The 24,736-nt window shown below is 43.0% G+C and overlaps 1 protein-coding gene across 1 annotated transcript; it reads left to right on the top strand.

Moving 5' to 3' along the window:
- The first annotated feature begins 13,477 nt into the window (after positions 1-13,477).
- On the top strand, positions 13,478-21,777 carry LOC134357163 (protein B4-like). The gene is made up of 5 exons (XM_063068461.1): positions 13,478-13,577; positions 14,427-14,698; positions 16,504-16,615; positions 19,744-19,805; positions 21,176-21,777. The coding sequence occupies exons 1-5, from the start codon at positions 13,478-13,480 to the stop codon at positions 21,245-21,247; spliced, it is 618 nt and encodes a 205-aa protein (XP_062924531.1). The 3' UTR covers positions 21,248-21,777.
- The last annotated feature ends 2,959 nt before the right edge of the window (positions 21,778-24,736 follow it).

The following is a 24,736-nucleotide window of genomic DNA, read 5'->3' as shown; positions in this document are numbered from 1 at the left end:
AAGGGAGCTAGGGCTTTACTCTTTGGAGAGAATGAGGATGAGAGGAGACATCATAGAGGTATACAAGATATTAAGAGGAATAGATAGAGTAGATAGCCAGCGCCTCTTCCCCAGGGCACCACTGCTCAATACAAGAGGACATGGCTTTAAGGTAAGGGGTGGGAGGTGGGAAGTTCAAGGGGGATATTAGAGGAAGGTTTTTTACTCAGAGAGTGGTTGGTGCGTGGAATGCACTGCCTGAGTCAGTGGTGGAGGCAGACACACTAGTGAAATTTAAGAGACTACTAGACAGGTATATGGAGGAAGTTAAGGTGGGGGTTATATGGGAGGTGGGGTTTGAGGGTCGGTACAATAATGTGGGCCGAAGGGCCTGTACTGTGCTGCGCTATTCTATGTTCTATGTTCTATTGTCAACAGTTTTGAGCCCCATATCTCAGAGAGAATGTGTGGTCAATGGAGAGAGTCCAGAGAAGATTTGCAAGGATGATTCAGGGAATGAAGGGGTTAACATATGAGGAGCATTTGGCAGCTTTGGAACTGTAGTATGGTATGGTATGGTGGCATCTGTTAGTCTCGCGAGACCATGGATCTGCAGCTGGAAGGTCTTGCTTCAGTCTGTGTTAGAGCAGCGTCTGTTGTGGCTGTAGAGTCCCACATGGGAGTGACAGTCTCGGCTGCAGTGACTGCACTTGAAGGAGCTGTCCTCCAGTGTTACCTTGGTGCTGTTTTTCCGACGAGTGCGCTTTCCTTCAGCAGCAAGCCTCAGCTTCTCTTCTCCTCTTTTTAGACCTCTGCGTAGTTCCAGCCTCCAGTGAGAGCAATCGCTTACGATGTCCTCCCACCTCTCGATGTTCATTTTCAATGACTTCATGTCTCTCTTGCAAACGTCTTTGAAACAAAGATGGGGCCACCCTTGTGCTCTTTTTCCGGAGGCCAGTTCCCCATACAGCAGGTCTTTCAGGATCCTCCCATCTGACATGCGGTATATGTGGCCCAGCCAGCGGAGACGGCGTTGTTGGAGCAGGGTGAAAAGACTGGGTATCTGGGCGCAGGCCGGAATTTAGAAGAATATGGGAGGATCTTATTGAAGCCTACCTAATGTTGAAAGGACTAGATAAAGTGGATATGGAGAGGATGTTTCCTATGGTGGGGGTATCCAGAAGTAAAGCGCACAGCCTCAAAATTGAGGGGCGACCTTTTAGAACTGAGGTAAGGAGGTTTTTTTTAGCTAGAGCATAGTAAATCTGAGGAATGCTCTGCCATAGACCAAGTCTGTGCAGACCAGGTCTGTGGGTATATTTAAAGCAGAAGTTGATTGTTTCCTGATCGGTCAGGGCATCAAAGGATATGACGAGAAGGCAGATGTATAGGGTTGAGTGGGATCTGGGATCATCCATGATTGAATGGCAGAGCAGACTCAATAAGCTGAATGGCCGAATTCTACTTCTATGTCTGATGGTCTAATAGACATCCATCTCCATCCTTTATTTGTCAGCAATATCTGTGAATCTTAAGTTTTTGATAATGGTGAATATTTAGTAGATATGGTGCTGTGCAAACATTTTGTTTTATATATATATGCCTAAGACTTTTGCACAGTACTGTAAATTTATTATCAAAGTACATATATATCACCATATACAACCCTGAGATTCGTTTTCTTGGGGGCATACTCAGTAAATCTAAGAAACTTAATGGAATCAATGAATGACCGCACCCAATAGGATAGACGAACAATCAATTTGCAAAAGATAACAATGCAAATACAAAAATAAAAAATAAATAAGCAGTAAATATGAGATGAAGAGTCCTTGAAAGTGATTGCATGGTTGTGGAAATAGTTCAGTGATGGGGCAAATGAAGTCGAGTGAAGTTACCCCCTTTGGTTCAAGAGCCTGTTGGTAGAGGGGTAGTACCTGTTTCTGAACCTGGTGATGTGAGTCCTGAGGCTCCTGTACCTTCTTCCTTCTGGTAGCAAGTGTGACCTGCGTGATAGGACCCATGATGATGGATGCTGCTTTACTGTAACAGCACAACATGTAGGTGTGGTCAGTGGTGAGGAGGGCTTTGCCAGTGATGGACTGGGCCATATCTTTGACTTTTTAAAAATGTAAACACGAGGAATTCTGCAGATGCTGGAAATTCAAGCAACACAGTTCAAAGTTGCTGGTGAATGCAGCAGGCCAAGCAGCATCTCTAGGAAGAGGTACAGTCGACGTTTTGGGCCAAGACTCTTCGTCAGAACTAACTGAAGGAAGAGCTAATAAGAGATTTGAAATACTAGCTCTTCCTTCAGTTAGTCCTGTCGAAGGGTCTCAGCCCGAAACGTCGACTGTACCTCTTCCTAGAGATGCTGCCTGGCCTGCTGCGTTCACCAGCAACTTTGATGTGTGTTCTTCGACTTTTTGTAGGGTTTCCCATTCAAGAGCATTGTGGTTAGAATGTCAGAAACAGGTCAGGAGCATCCTATGGGATTCTACTGGGATTATTCTGTGGACCCTCCCCCACCACTAGCAATAGAGACACTGAGGAGTAGATTGGGAGGCAGGTTTTGGAAATGTGCAAAAGCAAGAGGGTCATTGTCATGGGGAACTGTAACTTCCCTAATATTGATGAGCATCTCCTTAGTGTAAAATGTTTAGATGGACCAGAATTTGTTAGGTGTGTTCAGGAAGGATTCCTGACACAATATGTAGACAGGCCGACTAGAGGAGAGACCATTCTGTATCTGGTCTGCTCAAGCGGATAAGCACAACTTCCTGACTTTTACCATAGCCTTGGACAGAGGTAGGAGCAGAGAGTATAGGAAAGTATTTAATTTGGGGAAGGGGAATTATGATGCAGGAACTTAGAAGCATAAATTGGGAACAGATGGACTCAGGAAAATGCACAAATGAACTGTGGAAATTGTTGAGGGAGTATTTATGAATGGGTTTGTCCCATTGAGGCAGGGGAAGAATGGTAGGGTGAAGGAACCATGGTTGAGAAGGGATGTGGAAGATCTTGTCAATAGGAAGAAAGAAGCTCACTTAACATTTAGGAAACAAGGATCAGACAGGGCTCTAGAGAGTTACAAGGTAGCCAGGAAGGAGCTTAAGAATGGATTTAGGAGCAAGAAGGAGGCATGAGAAGATCTTGGTAAGTAGGATTAAGGGAATCCTCAAGCTGTTCTATACACATAAGAAGAACAGCAGGATGACTAGGGTGAGGGTAGGAGGAGATAGAGGTGGTCCTTAATGAATACTGAGGCAAAAACAGACTGATATGCTGGATATACAAGAATTCTGAGAGCTTTTTGCCCCCTGCCTGTACACAATTATGTCCCACTTGTGGGACAGTGTCCACTCAGGGATAGAGATGGTGTTAACTGAGTGCAGCTCAGTGAGCCTTTGAGATATGACAGATGAAACTGGGAGCTTTAACCAAATGCAGAGGCTCAGAAGAAATTATAATCTCATTTAGATTTTATATTTGCATGTTTCCTTAGGACATAGAAGTGGTTTGTTCAGCCCATCAAGTCTATGCTGGTTGTCAGAGCAGTCTCATCAGTCTCACTCCCCCACTTAGTTCTTTGTTATTTACTCTTCCTCACATGGCCATGACTTGTGCGATTATCTCACCACTCACCTACACATTACAGCAACCAATTGACCCATGTCTTTGGGATGAGGAAGGAAACCAGAGCTGAGGACTGAAACCAGGTTTCAGGGTCCAAAGTGGCACTACCTGTTGCATCTCTCTGCTGCTCTTGGTCTGTCACTCCTGTGCAGGAAGTTACATTATGATGATATCAAGGGAGACCTTAACCCTCTCAATGGATGCCTACCTCATCCCGATGCTTATCACTCCCAGAGTGAATCCCATAGTTTCATATCCCATCATGCTGGCTGCTTTGATCACTGAGTCACTCACATCTCATCATGAGGAAGAGATAGTGATAACTGTTTCTATTGAAGGAGGGGGTCAAAGATTCGACTTTTATAGGGAAAGAGCATTTAAGTTTCAGACAATGTGCCTGTCAGAGAATGAGCCAGGAAATTTGTGCCTTTGAAATTGTTAGACCATACAACCATGAGACATAGGAGCAGACTTAGGCCATTCAGCCCATTGAGTCTGCTCTGCCATTCCATCGTGGCTGATCCCAGATCCTACTCAAACCCATACACCTGCCTTCTCACCATATCTTTTGATGCCCTGACCAATCAGGAAACTAATCCCCTCCTCATTCTTCTAAACTTCAATGAGTATAGGCCCAGAGTCATCAAATGCTCCTCATACCTTAACCCTTTCGTTCTTGGGATCATTCTCATTAACTTCCTCTAGACCTTCTCCAATGCCAGCACATCCTTGAAAATGATTCCAGGATTGAATGGCTTGTCATATGAAAAGCTTTTGATGGCTCTGGGCTTGTATTCACTAGAATTCAGAAGAATGAGGGGTGACCTCATTGAAACCTATCAAGTGGTGAAAGGCCTTGATAGAGTGGATGTGAAGAGGATGTTTCCTACGGTGGGAGAGTTTAAGACCAGAGGACACAAAGTCTCAGAATAGAGGGGTGTCCTCTTAGAACAGAGATGAGGAAGAACTTCTTCAGCCAGAGAGTGATGAATATGTGAAATTCTTCACCACAGGTAGCTGTGGAGGCCAAGTCTTTATGTATATTTAAGGCAGACATTGATAGATTCTTGATTGGTCAGGACATGAAGTGGTAGAGAGAGAAGGCAGGAGATTGGGGTTGACAGGAAAATTGGATCAGCCATGATGAAATGGCGGAACAGACTTGATGGGCCAAATGGCCTAATTCTGCTCCTATATCTTATGGTCTTATGATCTTTTCTTAGATAAGAGACCCAAAACTGCTTAGAATATTCCAAATTTGATCTGACCAGTGCCTTATAATACCTCAGCATTACATTCTTACTTTTATGTTCTAGTCCTCTTGAAATAATGCAAACATTGTAGGGAGACAGCATGGTCATTAAGTGCTTAGCATCAAGGAGCATAGGAGGTGTCTCCATTCGGGTTAGCTGAAGAAATCAGCAGGAGCAGAACATTGCATATGCAATGACCACAGCATTTACTTCAATGGCACAGAACTACAGTTTATGGGACTGCCTGGTGAAGGAAGCCATTGAATTAAGACTAGAGATTAAGCATTTCAACAAAGATGAAGGTCTCGCTCTAAGAACTGGAATATGATTTTAAACAAGATGGGATAGCGGAAGCCTCATTGGTTGAGGACTATCTAATCAGGAGGGATGGATGACAGGAGCTGAATATATATACTTCCGGACTAAATATGCCTAAGCATTATCTCTGATGAAGATAGTAGAGTTTGTCATTGAAACATTAGTTAAAATCGACAACTGGACCTGGCTGGAAGCCTGAGAAGAGTTTATGCATCTCATATTCTTTTTCTAATCATGATATCTACCTGTGTTGCTAGATTCAGTGATCCTTGGATTGTCCTTCTGTTTGTCAAGGGTTGCTGGGTCTGTACCATTCACTGTGTATGTCCTACTCTTAAAGAAATGCATCACCTTTAATTTATTAGTATTGAATTCCATATATATAAATGAAACAGACCTAAATGCAGGTGGGGTTGGTTAAAATAAAGTTTGCAGACAACACAAAAATTGATCGAGCTGCAAGGGACAGCAGATACTGGGATCTGTGGCATAAACAACCTGCTGGAGGAACTCAATGGGTTGAACAGCATTAGTGTGTAAAGAGGAATTCCTGATATTTCCTTTCCTCCCAGAAAATTAGTGGAGCTATGGACAGTGAAGAAAGTTGCCAAAGGATTTAGCAGGATATAGATCAGTTTGAAACGTAGGAATAGAAATGGCAGCTGGAGCTTAATATGGACAACTTTGACATGTTGCATTTTGGAAGGTCAAATGTAAGAGCAGTATAGAGTAAATAACAGTACTCGTAGGAGTTTTAATGTACAGAGAGGTCTTGTGATGCAAGTCCACAGCTCCCTAAGAGTGAATAGGTGGTAAAGAAGCCATATAGAAAGAAATACTTCATTGGTTGGGACATTACATGTAAATATTGGGAAGTCACATTGCAGCTGTAGAAAACTTTGGTTTGGCCACAATTGGAGTATAGTGTGTACCGCATTACAGGAAGAAGGTGGAGGCTTTGGAGGGGGTGCAGAAAAGGTTTAACAAGATGGTGCCTGGATTGGAGTGTATTAGTTCTAAGTCCCGTCTCACCTGGGGCACCAATAGGTACTGGCAGTCCCACCACCATTTCGTCAGTTCTCGACCAAACTCGAACAAAGACCTCCAGGGTGCCAACAGCCACCCCACCCAACATGCATGCAGTAACAACCAGCAATCCCACAGAGGCACACCAGCTTTCCGTCCCCGCAACATGCATAACTTAAAGAGGGCGATCACACAGCTTCCTACAAAAATCAATATTCTGGACGAGTAACCCCACGTTGTAGCCCCTAGGTAAGACCCAGGCTCGCTCAACTCGCTTTCATCTAGGGGGAACAGCCTTCAGCCCCGCCAAACTGGGTAATCAAGTTTGTGTAGATGCTGTGTGATGTACCCCACCACGCTAAATAACAGACAGTACATCATATGTGAATAAATGATTACACTTTATAATTCCTACTTTGACTATGTTGACAGTAAAGGAACAAAATAAGAACTGTTTTAAAAAAAAGAAAAAGGTGCCATTATTATTAACCAGTTCGTGCACACATCGTTGGAGCTCTTACAGAACTGGGTCCCTCTTCCTCCAGTCAATGTCCTCCGAACTCTGAATGGGACCACTCTCGGTGATCCACCAAAGGCTCTACTCGAGTCTGTCCTCGCCAAAGACCCTAGGCCTCGGACTCCTGCTCGGGGTCCGTTCCGTCGCCCAGCTTACAACACCGCGTCTCCTCTCTCTGTCCCCATTGCGCCTTCTGCCCCAAAGCCCATGAAGACATCACAGAGAAGACATTTTATTTTTAACATAAAAAAGAAGCCATTTTATTAGCCTTAGCAATAACATAAAAGAAAAAAACCCTTACAATAAATTAAAATGTAAATCAATTAGAGTAAATATTATAGTATAATGAATACATTTAAAAAGTGCAAAAACAGAAATAATATATATTTAAAAAAAGAATTAGTGTTCATGGATTTGATGTCCATATCCAGGGAGTATGCCACAGGTGTCAGTGACTTCATTAAAATCTCTGTGGGTGAGTGTGTGCCTGCGTGTACCAAATCAAAAGCTGTGGATGAACCCAGAAGGTTCGTCGTCTGCTGAGGGCTAAAGCTGTGGCATTCAAGTCTGATGGCCCAGGTCTGTACAAGAAAAACCAGGTACCAGGTGGAGAGCTATCTCAAAACCAAAGGAACAACTCTGAACGGATTTGGAGGTGGAATCGGATGCACATCAACTCTGGTAAGGTTTTCAGGGCATTACTTCCTACAGGGAAAAACCTAATAACATGAATGGCAGTCGAGTTCAATGTCTTCTATGCTCACTTTTTGGAAGGGAGAGTAAAACTACAGCTATGAGGATTCCAGCAGTACCCAGTGACCCTGTAATCTCTGTCTCGGAGGCTGACATTGGGCTGTCTTTCAAGAGGGTGAACAAAGCGACAGGCCCCGATGGGGTATCTGGTAGGGCTCTGAAAACCTGTGCCAACCAACTAGTGGGGCTGTTCAAAGACATTTCCAATCTCTCACTGCTACAGTTGGAAGTCCCCACCTGCTTCAAAAGAGCAACAATTATACCAGTGCCCAAGAAGAGCAGCGTGAGCTGCCTTAACCACTATCGTCCAGTAGCATTCATATCTATGGTGATGAAGTGCTTTGAGAGGTCAGTTATGACTAGAATGAACTCCTGCCTCAGCAAAAACCTGGATCCTCAGCAGTTTGCCTCTCAGCACAATAGGTCTATGGCAAATGCAATCTCATTGCCTCTTCACATGGCCTTGGACCACCTGGACAATGCTAATACTTATGTCAAGCGGCTGTTTATTGACTACAGCTCATTTCATTTATTATCTGTTACGTACCCCGTAACTGGGTTACCAAACCAGCAGAAATGGACCACTGGTTGGAGTCTGGATTACTAGGAACTAATAAAGTTTTATTAAAGAAATAAGTAACACAGTACTCTAATCGTAAGGATATAAATGCAACAGGATAGCAATGATAATACACACATGTACACAGATCTAGGGTAATAGGGATCAACCCCAAGCTCTATCGCAGTCTAGGGGTAAAATGATCAATCTTAAGTGACGCAGAGTTCAGTTCAGCTTAGTACAGTTCGCAGTAATCGCTGTTGTGCCGTTGGAGAGAGAGAGAGAGGGAGGGGATGCAATTTGATTCAGGCAGACCTTTGATGTCTTCGCAGTTGGTTTCGGGCGGACCCTTTTATGTCTTCTATCCCACTGTGGTCACCGACTGAGACCCCTCCGTTCCGGATACGATCGTTCTTCCGTGGTGAACCCGGCACCCAGGCAAGGGCCAACACACACACCAGGTTCCCACCGATCGTACCTTTACACCCTGTGACCCTATGGTCGGTTCCTGCGAACCGGACCTCCAAACTCTCACCAGCTTGTGGGGGCACACCGCTCTTTCCAGGGTCTCGTTATCTCGTGATCTCGTGGTGTGTCATGTGCCTTAGCAAACGTGCTCTTTTTATCCCCCTGCTGGGGTATCACCTGTCCATCAAACTTCAAACAGTTCAGGTTCAAAGTAACTGGTCTGTCAATATTCTGAATTGTGTTTCTTTTCCGTTAATCCCTCTCTCCTCTCTTATTAGCATTTTGAATGTTTCTCCATTTTCTCTCTTATCTCTCCAATTAGCATCAATCGTCCGATAGCTTGGTTTGGCGTCACATATCAAAGTATACAACTCTGAAATTCTTTTTCCCCAGATAGCCATGAAACCAAGAAGGAAAAGAAAGGCAGCATGACATCAACTCAAATACCTGATCCATGACAAATACCTGCTCCATGAACAAAAATGGAACAGGCACATTGACCACCAAATCCACCTCCCCAGCACACAAAAAAATGAGAAAGATTGGGTGAAAAATACTGAATAGAAAAAAAAACCATGACTGAAAAAGAAGGTCCACATCCAAAATGCAGAAAACCTGGGCAACACTCTCCCTCTCCACAGTAGATTGATCTCACCAGCAATGAAAAGGCAGTCTCCCCTCTCTGTAGCAGATCAATCTCACCAGCGATGAAAAGGCAGTCTCCCCTCTCTGTAGCAGATCAATCTCACCAGCGATGAAAAGGCAGGCAGCAGGCATTTCAGTCTCCCTCTTCATTTTAATTGGCAAGCAATAGGAGCTTCAATCGGCAAAATGGAATTGAACATTGGCTCGCAGCCTTCTCACCATGAGGTTCCCGTATGCTGTCTCTGCTTCCCAGAATCTCCTTGGAGACTGTAGAGCACTGAAACACACAAATGATCTCCAAAACGGCAAATTACAGGCTCCAACAGTTTCAGAGTCTCATTCAAGATGTAAAACAAACGTAAAAGACATTAAAAAAAGTGAAATATATGGTTTCATGGTCTATCCAGAAGATGACAACTGAAAGAACATTGTATGTGGGTGCCATCTTGGCCGGAAGCCACCTGGACCCAACATTTCAATGCAACTACAAAGAAAGCATGATAGTGGCTATTTTTCAATAGGAGGTTGAGGAGATTTGGTATGTTTTTCACAAATTTCCACAAATGGATCATGGAGAGCTCAGCATTAAAAAGCATCATCCCTACAGTTTTGATTGACAAGTTTCAGAACCCTGGCTTCTATATTTCCCTCTGCAACTGGATCTTCGACTTCCTAACCAGAAGACCACAATCTGTGGAGATTGGAAATATCATCTCCACCTCACTGACGATCAACACTAGTGCATCTGAGGGATATGTGCTTACTCCACTGCTCTACTCTCTCTATTGACTGTGTGGCTAGGCACAGCTCAAATGACATCTATAATTTTTCTGATGACACAGCTGTTGTTGGCAGAATTTCAGAAGGTGACGAGAGGGTAGACAGGAGCAAGATATATCAGCTAGATGAGTGGTGTCGGAGCAACAACCTTCCACTCAACGTCAATAAGACCAAATCACTGATTCTGGACTTCAGAAAGGGTAAGTCGAGGGAACACACATTATTCCTCAGAGAGGGATCAGAAGTGAAAAGAGTAAGCAATTTCAAGTTTCTGGTTGTTACTACCTCTGAGGATCTAACCTGGACCCAAATTTACAAAGAAAACGTGACAGCAGCTATATTTCATTAGAAGGTTGTGGAGATTTGGAATGTCACCAAAGACACTCGCAAGTTTCTACAAATGTACCAGGGAGAGCTTTCTAACTGGTGGTATCACTGTCTGATATGGGGGGTTGGGGGTTGCTACTTCACAGGATCGAAATAAGCTGCAGAGAGCTGTAAATTTAGTCAGCTCCATCATGGGCACTAGCCTCCTTAGTATCCAGGACATCTTCAAGGAGCGATGCCTCAAAAAGGCAGAATCCATCATCATTGACCCCCGTCACTCAGATCATACCTTGTTCTCACTGCTACCATCAGGGAGGAGGTACAGAAGACTGAAGGCACATACACAACAACTCAGGAACAGCTTCTTCCCCTCTGCTATCCGATTTCTGAATGGACATTGAACCCATGAACATTATTTTTTATTTCTATTTTTGCACAACTTATTTAATTTAACTATACACACTGTATTTATTTCTATTATTATATATTGCATTGTACTGCTGTCACTTAGACAACAAATTTCACGACATATGCTGGTGATATTAAACACGATTCTGATTTTGATTCTGAGTCTAACCTTGCCTTTTATTCTGACAGGAAATACAAATTCTGTACTCTCAAAATTTCACTTTTGAACACCTCCCATTTACCAAACAACCTTCCCAATGCACACTTGTCAGATCCTTTCTGATACCATCAAAATTTGTCTTTCTTCAATTTAGAATGAAAGCAAGGACCAGACCTATCTTTCTCCATAATTATCTTGTAACTAATGGAATTATGATCAGTAGATCCAAAATGTTCCCTTACACCTGCCAGCTGCCCTCTCTCAATCCCTAACAGAAGATCCAGTATTGCACTCTCTCTAGTTGGGACCTCTATATATCGCTTAAGGAAATTTCCCTGAAAAGATTTGAAAAACTCTATCCTATCCAGCACTTATACGATATGGGAGTTCCAGTCAGTATTTGGAAAGTTAAAATCACTTTCTATCATAGCCTTAAATTTATATTTCTTGCAAATGTCTGTGATCTCTCTTTAAATTTGCTCCTTTAAATCCTGCTGACTATTGGGTGGTCTATAATAGAATCCCATTTATTCCTCAGTTCCCCCCATATTGCCTCAGTAGATAAGCTCTCTCCTCCGAGTACTACTGTGACTAATTAAGCCACTTTAATCCCTCCTGCTCTATCAAGTCTAAAACAACAGAACCCCACAACATTGAGCTGCCAGACCTGCCCCTCTACCAACCAAGTCACTTAATAGCTGCAACTGGAATTCTGCAGATGCTGGAAATTCAAGCAACACACATCAAAGTTGCTGGTGAACGCAGCAGGCCAGACAGCATCTCTAGGAAGAGGTGCAGTCGACGTTTCAGGCCGAGACCCTTCGTCAGGACTAACTGAGGGAAGAGTGAGTAAGGGATTTGAAAGTTGCAGGGGGAGGGGGAGATCCAAAATGATAGGAGAAGACAGGAGAGGGAGGGATGGAGCCAAGAGCTGGACAGGTGATTGGCAAAAGGGATATGAGAGGATCATGGGACAGGAGGTCCGGGAAGAAAGACAAGGGGGGGGACCCAGAAGATGGGCAAGAGGTATATTCAGAGGGACAGAGGGAGAAAAAGGAGAGTGAGAGAAAGAATGTGTGTATAAAAATAAGTCTGGGAGACCGCTTTGCTGAACATCTACGCTCTGTCCGCCAGAGAAAGCAGGACTGGGAGACCGCTTTGCTGAACATCTACGCTCTGTCCGCCAGAGAAAGCAGGATCTCCCAGTGGCCACACATTTTAATTCCACATCCCATTCCCATTCTGACATGTATTTCCACGGCCTCCTCTACTGTAAAGATGAAGCCACACTCAGGTTGGAGGAACAACACCTTATATTCCGTCTGGGTAGCCTCCAACCTGATGGCATGAACATCGACTTCTCTAACTTCCGCTAATGCCCCACCTCCCCCTCGTACCCCATCTGTTACTTATTTTTATACACACATTCTTTCTCTCACTTTCCTTTTTCTCCCTCTGTCCCTCTGAATATACCCCTTGCCCATCCTCTGGGTCCCCCTCCCCTCGTCTTTCTTCCCAGACCTCCTGTCCCATGATCCTCTCGTATCCCCTTTTACCTATCACCTGTCCAGCTCTTGGCTCCATCCCTCCCCCTCCTGTCTTCTCCTATCATTTTGGATCTCCCCCTCCCCCTCCAACTTTCATATCCCTTACTCACTCTTCCTGCAGTTAGTCCTGACGAAGGGTCTCGGCCTGAAATGTCGACTGCGCCTCTTCCTACAGATGCTGCCTGACCTGCTGCGTTCACCAGCAACTTTTATGTGTGTCACTTAATAGCTACAATGTCATAATTCCATGTGCTGATCTATGTCCTAAGCTCATCCACTTTTCCTACTTACAGTGAAATAGACATAATTCAGAATATTATTCCCACCACATGCAACATCTATTGCCTAAGAGATCGTCATCACCACAGTGGGGTAGGGGTGTATGCTCCACAAAATTGCTAATCATACACTCCTCCCCACTTGTCCAAAACCTAGTAATTTCCTTTGATTCCAATAACCTGATATACACATCCAGTTTGAGATTTTACATCAGGTTTTAAACCAGGATTTAATTTCTCAATTGGCCCAGAGTTTTGCTGTTCTTATATCTAACATTCCTGTCTTCTCATGAGCTTCTGTCCAGATCATTTCCTTCCAATCCATTAACACTGCAGCCATTCCATCCTTTCGACTTCATTCAAGAAATCTAAGGCAGCTCAGAATCTGACTCCTTATGTCATGAAGGGTCTGACATGCAGAACCCCTGAAAGCTTCAGGCTATCCATAATCCAAGAGAACTCCACTTCAATGAGCACATTTCAACACTGTTGCATGTTTGGCTGTTTTAGAAATTCTTCCTTTATTTGAGGAGTTGGTCTTTTTTATCCTTCTCACATTTAGTGTGCTCCATCTTTTTAAATAACCAATGAAAACTGATTTGGATTCTGCTGCTGCCATCAAGTTAATCCAGTCACCCTCCTAATGGCTTATTTTTAAGAGTTTTCTCATGTGGGAGGAGCTCAACACACAGCCATTCACTCAGTCTTATTGACAGACTCAATGGTGTTCACATGCAGCCAATCAGAAGCCTGTCTGACTGACTCTCTAAGTATATAGTCAGCCTTCAACACCATCACCATTTGCAATACATTAATTATTATGTCACCAAAGAAAGCATCTGCAGGCCCTGGGAAAAGTGGCTCCCAAGCAGTGGCGGTCAGGGTGGCCCCTTCACGGAGACAGAGGATGTCCCTTTCAGGTAGGAGCAGGATGGTGGGGTGGGTTCCCTGAGCAGCAGCTGGTTTTGATGGCTTAGAGTTGGGTGGACTGGAAAACTCACTTAGTCCAAAGATTTACATTTAACTGCATCTCTTCAGTAGGTGGTCCCATTTATAAACTAGAGTGACACTGGTTTATGTCATCATTGGTATGGTTGCCCATGGGTTTTTGTCTCCATGAATTTTGTTTTTGAATTATTTTATCCTGAGCCTCTCTTTTATATTTGCTGTTTTGATGCAAGTATTTGTAGGTGTTGTCTGTATGTATGCTTATAAGTTGCTCCTCGGCATCAAGGACAGCTATGTCAACTCTGTCTGCCTCAAGAAACTGGCAACCCTATTTATTAATTAGATCCTAAATAAGTTCACCCCATCCAACTTCATTGTATTCTACCTTAATGCGCTCTTGTTGATAGCTTTTCACTCTTTGAAACCAGTTGAGCTTAAATACATTTGCCTCCACTTAAAAAAAACACACTAGTTGATTTTCCTTTCAGGAGCAAAAAGTAAATGCTGTATGCTCTTCCTAGTTGGAGTTAAGTGAATATTTTGTCCAAACCTCATTGCACTTAAGCTGTATTGGTATTTGAAATGCATTGATTTCTTGGAATCTCTCTCATCTAAGCTTAGACATAAGGCTGATTTTCAGTGTTCATGCTTCTTACCAATTCCTAGACTCCTAATAGCTTTCCCAACTATTCATCTTTGAATAAATAATGTTTCTATTACATAGCTGCTGGATTTTACTCTTGTTACTCATGAAATTGGCAGGCAACATTAACTTTAACATTGTGCCAAAGCCCCAGTGCTTGTAATGTTTTCTGTTCCAGGGATGAGTAAGAGAACCAGTGGTATGTTGTACCACTTACAGCATAGACGCCCTCCCACGATACAAATGGTGGTTAAAGCACTGGAGAGAAGCAATGATCGCAGAGGTACTTCAGTACCTGCTATAAAGAGCTACATTCTCTCAGCCTACCCCACAATGAATCCTATCACCCTGAAGTACAGTCTAAAGAAAGCTCTGAATGTTGGCCTTGAAAAAGGCATTCTCATCAGGCCTGCAAATTCAAAAGCTACTGGTGCTACAGGACGATTCAAAGTAAGTACAGACCTTTAAATTGCTGCACCCATTCCCCAGGTGGGTGAATGGAAACTTCACAAAATGACTGTAGGAAAATTTCAGTCACTTAAATGGTGAATTCCCTTTAACTTGGCCTGAGGCTATGAATAGCCTGGATCCTTGTTATCCAATCAGCAGCCAATTTGCTTCAATCTAATCTTGTGCCCAATGCAATTTGCCATTTACCTGAGCTGTGTCCTGACAAAACTTTATTGATTTTTCAGCTGCTTGTATGCTGAATATAATGGATGATTTGGTAATCAATTGTTATAGTAGTGAGATTTAGCCTTGAACAACACCAGGCCTCCCACCCAACTTTATGGCATCTGTGCTTCTCTGGAACTAACTTGTCTTAACTATTTCAACATTCAATCATTCAGTGGATTTCCTACTTTGTCTATACACTTGATCAGTTTCAAGTCAAGTGAAGTTTATTTTCATTTAACTACATATATAATGTTGTTGAAACAAACACAAATTAGTCCTTGTTATAGTCACAACTGCACGGACTTACGGGTGAGGCTAGCCATGAGAAAATGAAACACTGCCCCACTGATCATCATTATCCTGTGATGCAAGGGTTCCCAACCTCTTTGTACCACGGACCAGTACCATTGCACCCCAGGCTGGGAACCCCTGCTGTGATGGGATGTGGATACTATCACAGTAATCCACTGAATGTGGGTCTTTGACCCTACTGCCTGTTATATGCACTCTGGTGCTAGAAGCTTGATGCCCTTCCATCCAAAATACTGCTTGGGGTGAAATTATTTCCCTATTGAGTATCCAGACTTTGGTCTACAACTGACTTCACTTTGGATGAAGTACTGGTCTTTCAGTTCAACCTACTCTAGATCAAACTAACCCTTTCTGCTATATAGTCCACCACATTTCTATCATCCATGTGTCTCTGTACTGTTTCAGCTCTGAGTTGGTCTCTTGCTGAGTAAGAAAAAGATGCAAGGCCACTCGGCCCCTCATGTTCTGCCATTCTGTACAATGATGGCTGATCTAACTACAGCATTGCTTTCCTGTATTAATTCCATATTTCTGGATTCATTTGATAGCCAACATCAATTGTTGTATTTTAAATATCTTAGTGAGCCACCAGTGATTTAGTTGAGAATTTCAAAGGTTCACCAGCCTGTGGGTAAAAGTGTTGCCCCATTTCAGTTCTGAATGACTGGCTGACTATTTTGAGACTGAACCCTCATTCTCGACTTCCTGGTGGGGAACTGTTGCCCTGTTCTTTGCTGTTAAGCCCTTTAAGAATTGAGTCTCCTCGCCTTCCTGCCCGCCATTCAAACAAGAGGCAATAGTTGCATGATAAGGGGGCTGCCATTTAAAGCTGGAGTGCCGGAGTTTATTCTGAGGGTCGTGAATGGCTGAATTTCATACCCTGGGGGTGGTTTAGGGGTACTTAATAGGATGTAGGTTTTCTGAAAGAATGCCCCATTGAGGGCTATGGAGAGCTTGGGAATTTGGGGCAAATTAACAACTTATTGAATGGGAGACTGGAGAATAATGTGGTGTGTGCTGAGTGATTCTGCATCATGTTGTCTTTTTAAAATGCCCAACAGAGTGTAAATGCTGTCAACAAAACCATTTGTCCCTGACAATGATTCAGCTATTTTTCCTTGTTTAGCACTGCCCACCAACTTCTACCTCATCATAAATGCTTTCTGATGCATTTGGTTTCAGAAGTCTCCAAGTGAATTGTATAATTTTGAAGTTGAAACAATTTTGCAGGGTTTATCTGAAAGCCTCTGACTTGTCTTCCTCAGCTCGCAGCCAAAAACACTGTGAAAGCTGGTGAGAACAGCAACCCCAACGTAGGCTCTGCAAAAGCTGATGTTAAGCCCAAAGTTCAGGCAACTGGAGCTGATAAACAATCAGGTAATGATATTTTCTACTTCGTTCCTACTGCTCAACTAAATTTGTTCAAATATGAGCTAAATTTGCACTGTTTTTGCAGACATCCCACCCTGCAAAAACTCATTTCAGGGAGGTAGTACCCTCCCCTCCCCCTCCACCCCATCGACCTCCAAGGGTGTATGTAATACCTTGTTTAGTGTTTTTTTTGTCTAATCTGTAAACCAAGTTGGATATATACAGCAAATGTGACATTAAAATATGTACTTGTATTGTACTATATTATCATGTTTATTCTATTGCTACTTTTAGCCTCATCACGTAGGACATCAATAGCGTAGCTCCTTGGCAACTAGCCAGCTAGTTTAAATCAGGGGTCCCCAACCTTTTTTTTGCACCGCAGACTGGTTTAATATGTTAGTATTGACAATATTCTTGCGGACTGGCCGACCCCGGGGGGATGTTAAATGCAACCGGAATATAGGTGATAAGTCAACTATAAGTCACTTGTAAGTGACTAATACACTCAATTTCATTTCTAAAGGGGTTTATCTAATGAATTTAATATTAAACACACAGTGCATATTTTCCTTGCATGGATGTAGTGATAAGTCAATTATAACAGTGGTCCCAAACCTCCAGGCTGCGAAGAATGCAGCGGTACAGCGGTAGCCAGAACGCACCCTGCACATCTTTAAGAAAAAAGCCAAAATAAACAAGCTAATTGATTAAGTACCAGGCTATCTCAGGATATTCAGCCTTGACTTTGATCCAGAATGCCAGCAAAGATGTTTTGTCAAACATGCTTTTCAGCCCATCATCATTTGCAAGCTCGGAGTTGATCTTTTTCCCATGCTGACATGGAAGATTCACTGGGAACATTCACAAATAGGTCACGGATCCATTCCTTTGCACGTCTTGGGTCACTGATGACCTCGTGTGCGTTAAAGTTCAACAATGTGTGACAGGGAATGAGGAACGGTGCAGCTGACTCATACCGTTTCATATCACCAAATCATATTGTTTCCTCGCGGCCCGGTGGTTGGGGACCACTGTTAGCACGAAGAGAGACCAATCAGGATGCTCGCTCTCCCTTTCCCTCTTCCCCTCAAAAAAAATCAATTTCTGGGATGTTGTATATAATTTCCGGGTGTCAGGGAGCCACTATCGATATGCAGGAGACTCCTGGAACTTCCGGGAGAGGTGGCATGTCTGTTTTTGGCCTATTCCTTCATGCTATTTGAGCAAGTTTCCACGTTTGCTGGGTCTGTCTGGGATCCCATGCCTGGATGTAACCTCTTTCCACCTGGAAGTGGATGGGCTGGTAACTTCAAAATATTATTTTAACCTATTTTCATTTTAAAGCTATACCAGGATACCATGTCCAAAGCACATGAAGTACAAGGCTATAGGTACCTGTAAACAGTGCCATGAGTAGGTGGTGTGGTGAAGGCAGGCCTGCCATATGGCTAGGACATTGATTATAAAAATTGGGATGCCATATTCCATGATTAGATTGTGTGCCTTTTTGGCTGGTATGTTATAGGAAGGGCATGATAAAGCTGAAGTTTAAAGAAAAGATTCAGAGGATACCATCTATATTGGAAGTCTTGGATTGTAGGGAGAGTAGATAGGCTGGGTCTGTTTCCACTAGATGAAATGGCTCAGGTATAGTATGATACAGGTATATAAAACTGAGGCATGAATACCTGGAGTTTTCTCATGCTAGGGGTTCTAAAGTTAGAGGCCATGGGTGTAAGTGTAGGGAAGAGGCCTAAAGGGGATTTATGAGATTAAATTTTCCCATGGCTTCCTTCAGATAACCTAACAATTCCCTGTATTAGCCAGCAGCCAAGTGTAGTCTTGGTTACTGGGTTGTTGCCAACAACATTTTTGTGGACACCTAGAACAATGCTGATTCAGTATACTGTGTCACGTACCCCGTGATGGGGATAAAGAAACCAGCAGAGATGGAAAACACTTTGGAGTCCAGTATTGCTATAAACTACTAATATTTATTAGTAACTATGCAATACAGTAATATAAATGTAGATAAATCACACAGGTTAGCAATGATTATATATAAAAGTAAGTGTGGAATATATATGTATGAAAACCAAGCTGCTTTAAGTCTAGGGGTAAAAAGATAAAGTCTTAAGATGTTGAGTAAAGTCCAGTTCACTTCGTGGTACTTAGTTGAGTAGTGATGGGGAGAGAGAGTTGAGTCTTCAGGTGAGCTGATGCCGTTGATCTTCTTGTCGTCCTCTGAAATCCTTTACAAGTCACCGACTGTGACTTTAACCAGGGGGACCGGTTTTCCTGTGGTGGAGTTATCACCCCGGCAAGGGTGGACACACAGACAACTCCCCACAGTCAACCCCTTCTTTACCGTTGAAATAGCAATTTGGAATCGATCCGCCTGATTGATCCTCCAAAACCGACTTTCTCTGCGGGCACAACAATGCTCATTCAGTGTCCAGATCATGTGTCTGAGGTCTGTATCATCTGACCTCCCATTTATTTCTCTGTGTTGAGCATCACCTGTCATTCAAAGAGTCCCTCCCTCCTTTGTCTGTGAAGAAATGCACAAGCAGGCAACCTGCCCTTGGAAGTAATATCAACAACTTGCTGAAAGCCATAACATCGATTCTCCATTAAATAACACTGCTTTTGGTCACTAGAGCAACTTATGAGCTGCTCGGTGCTGTCTCCAACTCCAAACTCAGTAAAAGTCCAAAGTTACTTCCAATGCCTTAAAGTGACAGTCCAACTGTTAATCTTCATCTCTCTCTCTTTTCCAAACAAACCATCATGATGAATGTCTCTGTCTCTTCAAACAGTTAATAGGAGCACTCCTGGATCCCCTCACAACTGTATAATGGAGTTCTGAGAGCCATACTCTGCCCTGAGATGTGTAGATTTCTCTGGATAGTAAAATGTACTTTAAATTGAAAGGCCAATTTCAAAATTTGGGTCTACTCCACTGGTAATCTGTCTTTGAGGCTACTTACCATCACCACAGATGGTTGTGTGACTGCACAATCCACACTAAATGTTAACAGACTCAAACTTCAACACTCAGCTCTCTTGTACTTCAGCTTCAAATGTTACTTCATGAAGAGCTCCTAACCAGCTTCAATCTTTCTTTACAGAGGGCAAGAAGCCAAAGAAGTCTGCAGAATCTTCCAAAGGAAAAGGAGCAGGATCTGCAAAGGTAAGTGGTGATGCTTAATTGTCTTGGTATCTAAACTAAAATATTGTCCAAAGGGAGATCTGGCCTTGTTGCCAACTTCTGCTCATCCAGTTCTGGTCCATCAGCTTCAGGGCTGTAGATGAGATTGGGTGCTTGAACTTCATTAGTGATGCCACTATCCTCTGGACACATCTCAGTTGATGCCCCTAATACCATCTTCCCCAAGCACTGTTGCAGCTTGAAAGCAAATAGCACCACTGCAAAGACTGCTGCCCCCTACCAGCAAGAACCCATCATTTCAAACCCAAAAACCATTTACTGTTGGGGAATAGGTGTCTCTTGATAGAGTGGGAGTTCCCAATAGAGCAATAGTCACAAGCTAAGGAGGTAATTAATTCTAAAGTATGTAGCAACCTGGTGGACAATAAATCTCTAGAATGTTGTGGAGGCTAGATTACCAGAGGTGTTTTAGAGGATAATTTTCTAAGGCATCTTCATTCTGATCATAGGTATCGAGTAGATTTTCATTTTATTTTATTACTATTATTTTTTTGCAACTTCATGGAGTTGAAGGCAAGTGGAATGTGCCATGGAAGAAACCTGGGCAGTTTAGCCATGACACTGAATGGCAGGGCAGAACTAAAGTGCCTAATCCTGCTCCTATTTTCCTCTTTGTTGCACGTGTGTGATTTATTGAAGTGCAATTCTTATTGATTAGAATGTTTCATTAAACATTGTTCTCCTGATTTGAAGGCATCAGGGAAAAGCCAATCAACAGAAGCAAAGAAAGTACCCAAGAAGTCTGTTGATAAAACATCAAAACCTGAAGGAAAGAATGAAGTGAATAAAAAGCCTGGTCAGCCTTCTGGAATTAGAACAACGGATAAGGCTGTGAAAAAGAAAAGTGGACTTTCAGAAGCCTTGCCAAATAAAACTTTAAAAAAGTAGTCTTCTAACCCTGTAGTGAAGAAGGCTTGATGAGCCAAGATGGGAAGGGAAGAACCAAGCAAATCTCAGTCCAGCTCCAGGTGAACAGATAGGTCCAAGAAATTTTGACTGCAAGAGCACCTCTTGAGGAGGGCTCTCTGGGGAATATGAATAGCAGATTTAAAATTGCATGTATTTGTATTTAATCAATAAAGTTCTTACAAGACATATTCTGAATGCTGGTCATTGGAAAATGTTCTGTACATTGGCAGGTTCTCCTAATAACAATGCCAGTACCCTATAATCAAAATGTTATAAACCTCGAAGTCTCAGGTCATCTCTCTGGCTCCTATATTCCAGTAAGAATAAACTCTGCCTAAGCAATCCCTCAGTGTAACTAAACTTTCCATTCCAGGCAGCACTCTTCTACACTATTGCTATCAACTCCATTTTTTTTATTTCAGAGTCGGTGCTACAGTTGTTCGTCCATCGTTGACGTCGATGAGGACCTCGACACCATAATGACTAGCATGTGATTTGGATTTAAGTGAGGGAGAGTTGCGCAGCGTCAGCCTCACTCTCTTCCCAATTCCCATCTGGGTCCAGTGGCAAGACAGTCTAGACGGCTGGAGATGGGACTAGGTGCAGTGGATGACCAGGACATCTTCTGTGTCTTGTCCTGCTCTACACGTTCCACGACGCTTGCAGAGACCGCCTTCTTGACCGTTGGACCTTCCATGTCCATGACTTCACTGTGGTTTTGTCTCACTTCTATAGACTGTCTCCAAGATTTAAAAAAAATCCATTTACCATCGCCCCCATGTCTTTTGGCTCCACGATCTTCAAGTGGACCAACTTTGTCCCTTGCTATCCTTTTGCTTTTAATATATCTGTAGAAGCTCTTGGATTTCTCCTTTACCTAGTCTGCCAGAGTAACCTCATGCCTCCTTTTAGCCCTCCCTGTTTTCCCTTCCAGGGGTTCTCTTATATTTCTTGTACTGTACTCCTTTTTAAGTGGAGCCTCAGTAACTCTCCAAAAAAAAGTAACTGCAGATTAATGACAGCAATTATCCAGTACATTCCCTTCAGCACCTTATCTTCCGGTTCTATTGTCTTGAGATATTCTTCGGCTTTTATACAATCGTTCCACTGCTCCTTTTCCTGTGGCTCTTCAATTCATGGTGTGTGTCCTATCCTAATTAGTATTAAAGTGCTGCACCTCACACTTATCAGGATTGAATTCCATTGGCCATTGCTCTCACTTAGCTGATTGTTCCATATTCTTCTGTGGTTGAAGATTGTCCTATTTAGAAACAAAGCTACCAATTTTTGAAATTACAGAATATATCTCCTACATTCACATCTGAATCATTAATTATAACAATCATACTCTCAGCACAGATCCTTATAGTCCACCACTGGTTACAGATGCTTAATCATAAAAAGCTACCCCCCTCTATCACCCTCTGTCTCCTGCTATTAAGCTATTTTTGTTCCAGCTTTTTCCCATGTCCTTGATTGTCATGGGATCCAACCTTTCAGACAAGCCTCCCATGTGGGACTTCGTAAAAAGCTTTACTAAAGGGTCATCTATATAATATCAACTCACTTCCTCAATTTGTTCAAGGTATTGACCTCATGACCCCATTTACATCAGTGGTGCGCAAGTGAAACAGGTCAAAAGCTTTAAGTTCCTTGGGGTCAATATCACAAATAACCTGACTTGTTCCAACCAAGTAGAGTCCACTGCCAAGAAGGCCCACCAGCACCTTTACTTCCTGAGAAAACTAAAGAAATTTGGCCTGTCCCCTAAAACCCTCACTAATTTTTATAGATGCACTGTAGAAAGCTTTTTTCTAGGGTGCATTACAACCTGGTATGGAAGTTGTCCTGTCCAAGACCAGAAGAAGCAGCAGAAGATCATGAACACAGCCCAGCACATCACTCAAACCAATCTTCCGTCCTTGGACTCACTTTACACCGCACACTGTCAGAGCAGTGGTGCCAGGATAATCAAGGACACGACCCACACAGCCAACACACTTTTCGTCTCTCTTCTCTCCAGGAGAGGGCTCAGGAGCTTGAAGACTCGTTCAGTCAGATTTGGGAACAGCTTCTTTCCAACTGTGATGAGACTGCTGTGATAAGTAAGGTAGTGCAAAAAAACTGAGAGGCAGGTCTGGATATTTGGAGTGTATGACCCAGATCCATCCTGACCCAGATCTGGGTCATACACTCCAAATATCCGGACCTGCCTCTCAGTTTTTTTGCACTACCTTACTTCCCCTTTTCTATTTTCTATTTATGATTTATAATTTAAATTTTTACTACTTACTATCGATTTGTAGTCCAGGGAGTGCAAAGCGCAGAATCAAATATCGCTGTGATGATTGTACACTCTAGTATCAATTGTTTGGCGACAATAAAGTAAAGTATTAGTCAGATTTCAGATTCAGATTTATTTATCACATGTACATTAAAACGCACAGTGAAATGTGGCAGTTGCATTAATAACCAACACAGCTAGCTGGTGGCGCAGTGAGATCAGCGCTGGACGCTGGAGCGAAGGTTCCCAAGTTCGAATGCAGGTCGGGCCACTCCCAAGCACACTTTCCATTCATGCCAGGTTGAGTGTCGAGCTAGCCACTCAGCCTCATGAAAAAATATAAGGGTCGAGTCAGGAACGTTCATAATGTGACCTGACAGCACATGCCAGCCAAGAATGGCTAAACGTCTGGTACGACACACTTAAAAAAAATCAACCAAAACACTCGAGGATGTGTTGGGGACGGCCTGCAAGTGTCACAATGATTGGCAGAAGTGAAAAACGGACAGCAACAAAACAACCTCACCCACACCCATCCACCCGCCTGTGCATAAAGACAGGACATGCCATCTTTGGCCTCCAGCAAGCCACGGATTTGCAGACACTGATTTTCCCAGTGCTTTGCAGGCTTGGGGCTCTGGCCGTCGGGACTAGAGTTCTGGACTTCCGATCTACCTTCGGACTCTGGATGTTGATCCAGGACTTGCAGATGATGACGAATGAATACCCTTGATGAGACCCTGAATTCCAGGCCTCCAGAGCCGGACTTGCTGATGGAAGGACCCTGAAAAATTGGCTTGAACTTTGGTCTCACTGATAATGGGATTCTCAATGTCCTCGCCAGCCTAACATCCAACTATGCCCGCTATCTCTGATTCCATCACATCCCTGTCCATAAACTCTAACACGGCCCCTAACTCCCCTCTCTGTCCCACAAAACTTCCCTACAAACCTAAAATAAAACTAAAAAAACTAAATCCAAGCCACGACATCAATGGAGACTGCAGCTCCGCACCCAGCTTAAGGAAGTTCTTATTCTTTGTCAGACATTGCGTTAAGGTTAATCCTGTCCCTCAATTTCATCTAGTAACTTCCCCACCTGTTTGACTTACCAGCCTGTAATCCATACAGATCTACTTGAATAAAGGTACGACTATCTTTATCAGGGATCAAGCATTATTTTCCTTTGCCTCTCGCAGAAATTTAGATTTTCCAGGATGCTACCTGGAATGGGTGAGTTTAGTATCGGGATGAGATTGAACACATTAGGCTTGTTTTTCTCCCTGGAGCGAAGGAGACCAAACAGCATGCTGATATAAATGTATAAAATGAAAAAGAGGCATAGAGAGGGTAGATAGTCAGATGGTAAAGGTATCAAAAAGGTTTAAGGTGAGGGAAAAGAACTTTAAAGAGGATTGGAGGTCGACTGTCTGGAAGCTGCTGCCAGAAAGAGTAGTGGAATCAGATCCAACTGTGAGGTTTAAGAGACATTGAAATAGGAAAGGCATAGAAGGATACAGTTAGTGAAGACAAAGGGGATCATTGTGGATGCAAAAGGCCTGAATTTGTGTTGGACAATTCACCAGAACTGAGGCATCTAATACAATTTCCTTATAGATGGTAACTTATTCTAGAATTCTACCATCAAACTCCCTGAATTCTCCAACTATAGTGACCTTCTTATTGGAGACAGATGAGA

This window comes from Mobula hypostoma, chromosome 15 (genome assembly GCF_963921235.1).
Source record: "Mobula hypostoma chromosome 15, sMobHyp1.1, whole genome shotgun sequence".
NCBI classification, from domain to species: domain Eukaryota; kingdom Metazoa; phylum Chordata; class Chondrichthyes; order Myliobatiformes; family Myliobatidae; genus Mobula; species Mobula hypostoma.
This window is presented reverse-complemented; position numbering and strand designations above follow the sequence as displayed.